At 46.1% G+C, this 5000-nt stretch overlaps 1 protein-coding gene across 1 annotated transcript in view; it reads right to left on the reverse strand.

Annotated features, from left to right (window-relative positions):
- Positions 1-4591: 4591 nt before the first annotated feature.
- The window catches only part of wnt3a (wingless-type MMTV integration site family, member 3A), a 6347-nt gene continuing 5938 nt past the window's right edge, over positions 4592-5000 (reverse strand). The window contains exon 4 of the mRNA XM_056596209.1: positions 4592-5000. This exon is cut by the window's right edge and continues 96 nt beyond it. Coding sequence (XP_056452184.1) covers positions 4617-5000 — 384 coding nt within the window. The 3' untranslated portion in view covers positions 4592-4616.

Here is a 5000-nt window from a genome sequence, read left to right on the forward strand (position 1 = left end):
CACGCCGCCCTTCTCCCCCGGAGCCGTCGAGGGATCCTCTGGCAACTATCTGCTAACAGCGGGTCTCACGTGGGTGACAAGGGGGCTCGGTGGGGTCCGGCCGTCGGGACGGACCCCGCTCACAGCCACCGCGGTTTCGGTCGGCCCTGTGATCTTTTATTTTTTTTCCCCTTCTTTTAAATGTTTTGTAACCTGCCACCCCCCCCCCCCCGCCCCCCCCCCCCCCCTGCTCCCACCGCCGCTCCCATTGCCTAAGAGGGTGTGAATCGTGTCAAAGGTCGAGGTGAGCGAGACGAGAGGCGAGGGCAGGGCTTGTCGTCGTCGTCGGTGGCGGCGCTGAGATCCGCTGGAGACTGCAGGCCGCAGGGCAGCTCAGAGCTAGGCTACGCTAGGCCCTGTGAAGGGATTTACATGGGAAGGAAAAGAGGCTTTATTCAAGTTTACTGCCATGAGTGGGGGGCCCAGAAACGGCAGATACTGGTTTATGGGAAAGCACATCCCTTGAGTCACACGACCGATGATGATCTGAGAACGGGGAACAAATTCAGCTAATTCAGAGGGTGGAGGGAGGATAGCAAGAAAGGGGTGTGTGCGTGTGTGTGTGTGTGTGTGTGTTTGTGTACGTGTGTGTGTGTGTGTGTGTGTGTGTGTGTGTGTGTGTGTGTGTGTGTGTTTGTGTACGTGTTTGTGTGTGTGTGAGTCTGGGTGAGGCTGATGTGTGTGTGTGTATGTGTGTGTGTGTGTGTCGTCGTCGAGGGCGTCTGTGTGTCTGTCTGTGTGTTTTTGTGTGTGTGTGCGTGTGTGTGCGTGAGTGCGAGTGTGTGTGTGTGTGTGCGTGTGTGTGTATGTGCGGGGTTGAGGCTGGTGTGTGTGTGTGTGTGTGTGTGTGTGTGTGTGTGTATGTGTGGGGTTGAGGCTGGTGTGTGTGTGTGTGTGTGTGTGTGTGTGTGTGTGTGTGTGTGTGCCTGTGTGTATGTGTGAGAGTGGAAGGGGGGGTGGGGGGATGTGAGTACGGGGAGGAGCAGACCAATGAATCCACATAAACCCACATGAATGAAAACGGAAGGGCATCAGGTTTTTTCCTTGTGTGTGTCGGTGCTTCCCCTCTGGGGTAAGAGGGGGGGGGGGGGGGGGGTAAGAAGGGGGGTAAGAAGGGAGGAGGGGGGTATCAATCTGTATGTGTGATAATGGGGTTAGATACCAGAAAGGCCTCTGGTGGGGACATTGTTACAGGGGCCTTAAAGACTATCAGGGGTTCGGGGGCTCAGCCAGAGCACCGTTGGCCACCATTCACATCAGGTCCCTAATCTGCTGCCCTTAGATCAGATCCACCCCCCCCCCCCCCCCCCCGTCTCCCCCGTCTCCCCCATCTCCCCCATCTCCCCCCCTGGTCTCTGTCTGCTTTTTGGACCCGCATGGCTAATATGCTCCTGTTGTCGCCCTCTCTTCAAGAGCACAGCTGGTTACCGGGGCAATCCCAATAGAGCCAAATTATTACTGCAGGTCCATCTCCCATTCTGCTATTCTTCACGCTCATAAATCCATTCGCACAATACTGTCCCTTTTTAATCTGGCTGGCTGGTGGTTGACTGACACAGTGTCTGGATTAAGGCGGTGTGTCTGTGTTCGGGCTTTCGTTCATTTTATAGTTTGCTTTTCCCGGAGCCTGATAAAGTGTAGACATATGTTATAGAATGTTACGTATACGTTTGGAAGATCTCTCCCTGTCGCCGGAAGGTCACCAGGACTACAGTTATCTCTGAACTTTGAATTAAAGGTTACATATAGAACCAGCATAGAGATAACTTGTTTACACTTTATGTTTGTGATTGCATCTCTGCTATGGGTGATACTTTGGACGGCTCAGGTTGGGTGGGTTAGTGTCTTGGTTCAGCTTCGTGTCTCATGTTGTATGTTGAAAAAGCGTCCATTATATTAAAATCCTAATGCTTTAGGGTTGTACATTTATATTTCTCTCTCATTTCAATCAATAAATTGTGGTACTTGCTATCATCTCATAAATCGACCAGGTTGAAATCCTCAAACTTGTACAGCTTGTAAAACATCTGATTTCACATTGCAAGTTGTTTGTGTTGTTTTATTATTCGTTAAAGAGTTAATATTTGGACATCTACTCCAGGCGTTTAGAGAACCAGTCAGTAAAATAATAACCAGCCATACATGAGGTAAGAATTCTACAGCACTGTTCAACACTTTTCAAAAAAACAAAAACAAAACTGATTTAATCTGCAAATATATAGACTTTTACTTACTAATATATACATAGGATGAAATAAATAATTATAAAAACAAAATATCCAGGTTTAGAAATTCGGCAAAACTCATCACTAGTTTGTACAAAACTTTGGATTTTTACCAACTTAGAAAAATTAGGCCACAAAAAGAAGTCTACACATACAAACGCAAACATTACCGAGAAGCAACGTACAGTTTAGTGTGACAAATGCAAGACGGCAAAATCTTGGCTGTGTATTTTATTGAAGATGTCTTGTAAAAAAAAATGGTGGATGGCCTTTTAAAATGACATGATGGACATGACTGCAGCGTTTAGATGAAGGGTAGGATAGATGCCTCAGACATCGCTACGGCCTGTAAACATTACATTGTTAACGCACTGTTCCTCCCTAGTGCAGACTTTTAACACACATCCTGGATACACATTTTAACTGCTTCCTAGAGAGCCATTATATCTCAGCCGTGATTTATTTTTAAATCCTAAATAAATACACGCCATGGACCTTTGTGTTCATCTTCTCGTATGATATTAATGGTGTGTCTTTTTTTTTGCTGATCACCAGGAAACAGTTTTTGACAAAAAGAACGCAGAAAATCGAGTTTGTTCTAATAGGTTAATTTACATTACTTTATACAAGGATTAGTAAAGACTTCACATTTCATTTTTTTCTCAAAAACTACATCTAAAATTGTTTCTTTCACGGAAAGAATCGATACACACAAACGTATACACAAAAGATAGGACCGAGACGCACTGAGAGAGCTAAATGCACATACACTCACACACACACACACTCACACAAAAAACATAATCTTAACTTAGCAGCATTAAAGTAGAAAGAGGATCAGTGTAGTTTCAGTGATGCTGCTGGTGAAGGAACAGAAGCCACAACAGAGAAATCCCACATGAACAGGCTTTTGAAGGTCATTGTCCACCAACGGCTGGCTGTACTGCATTTGACGCAGCTTACATGATACAGCTTAGTTAGTAGTTTGTTGGACTTTTTTTGACAAAGAGTCTACTTCCATTTGAGACAAATAAAAAAACAAAAGAGAATTAAAAGAAAGAAGGCCCCTTTTTTTTTTAGTTTTCACACCAAGCACACAAGGCAATGCTAATACTGATAAGAACAAGGTAACACGCTTCATATTCCTAAACAAGACACAAGTGCTGACCTGTCAAGATTAAGTTACAGCTTCTCGGACCCTCTGGGGAGACTCGCGTTTCTTTGGTCATAACTCTGTACGTAGTTCGATTGACAAACCATCAAAAGAAAAAGAAAAAACGTTCAAAAAACACAACTACTGTCACACTTTCATTTCTGTAACTGCATTATGGGGAGAACGTTTTAGGATCTACTTGTGTTCCTATTTGACCAGTTGTATCATTATTATTTTTAGAATTTTTATCAACATGGCTCATTTATTCTACGAAAAAATACTACTTTAAATCAGATATTAATGAATTAGCTTAAGAATTTGGGAATACATAAACACGCTATTGTGTAACCACTACATTCACTCAGGTGCAAGTGCATTCTTAACCTAAACGTAGCTAACATGTCGACAGTGTACACCTACAGCTAAATAATATACTCATTCATGCCATGTCAATGCTGGGTAACATTGGTAAAAAAAAAATACATATATTAAGGCGAATGCATGCTATTGTGTGGACGGGAAGCTAGTATTTCTCGTTAGGGAGATTGGTTCTGAATGATTATAAAAATGGACATTTTCATCATAAGCCACAGTGTTTCGCAATCAGCAATCAGTATTGCCCTGTTAAATAAAAACACAAACGATCTATGTGTAGTATATACGATGAAGTCACCAATATGGTGCTTTGTCGTCCGGGCATAGTTGGCCAACTCTTTTCCTGTCCTACAGCAGGACACAGTACCTCTTGTCTGGCCCTGTGAAACACAGACCTGCCCTCCTGGCCCCTTCCTCCACATCCCTCGAAACCATTCATACGGGATCAACTATCTGTGGCCCATCAACGTCACACCTTCCACAGTTAAAAACGGAGCAAACCTTATAATTCGTTTTTTTTTTTTTTTCGTTTTCACCCTTTGTTCAACTATTTCAGTTAATAACGTCAGGGGACTGGCTCAAAGTTTAGTTCCACGGCGCCACACGAAAAAAACAAGCCCCCGGTTCATTCCTCCATCTTCTGGGGCCAATCGGCCGAATCCGCAGCCAGTGTCGGACGGCTTCGAGAAGTCTCTCCCGACCTGGCCCGGCGTTCTCCCTCTAACCCCTCCTTTCTCCCGCCTACTGAGCTCACGACGTCTTGGTTCAAGGAAAGAAATAAACAAAAAAAACTGCACGAGTCATCGCCGCCCCGTGCCGCCGAATTATTTACAGGTGTGCACGTCGTACACCCGGGTGCACTCCTGGCAGCTGACGTAGCAGCACCAGTGGAAGATGCAGTGGCACTTCTCCTTGCGCTTCTCAGTCCGCGTGTTGTGGCCCCGCCCGCAGCACAGCAGGTCGCAGCCGTCGATGCCGTGCGACGTCAGGTTGCAGGAGCGGTCGCGCGTGCCGAAGGATCCCGTCTCCGGGTTGGGGTCGCAGAAGTTGGGCGAGGTCTCGTAGTAGACCAGGTCGGTGTCCGTGGGCGGCTTGAAGTAGTTGTACTTGGGCCGCAGCGTCTCCACCCAGCCGCGGGACTCGCGGTGCTTCTCCACCACCATCTCCGAGGCGCTGTCGTACTTGTCCTTCAGGTAGTCCCCGATCAC

The sequence above is a fragment of the Gadus chalcogrammus genome, chromosome 8 (assembly GCF_026213295.1).
Source record: "Gadus chalcogrammus isolate NIFS_2021 chromosome 8, NIFS_Gcha_1.0, whole genome shotgun sequence".
Taxonomy (NCBI): domain Eukaryota; kingdom Metazoa; phylum Chordata; class Actinopteri; order Gadiformes; family Gadidae; genus Gadus; species Gadus chalcogrammus.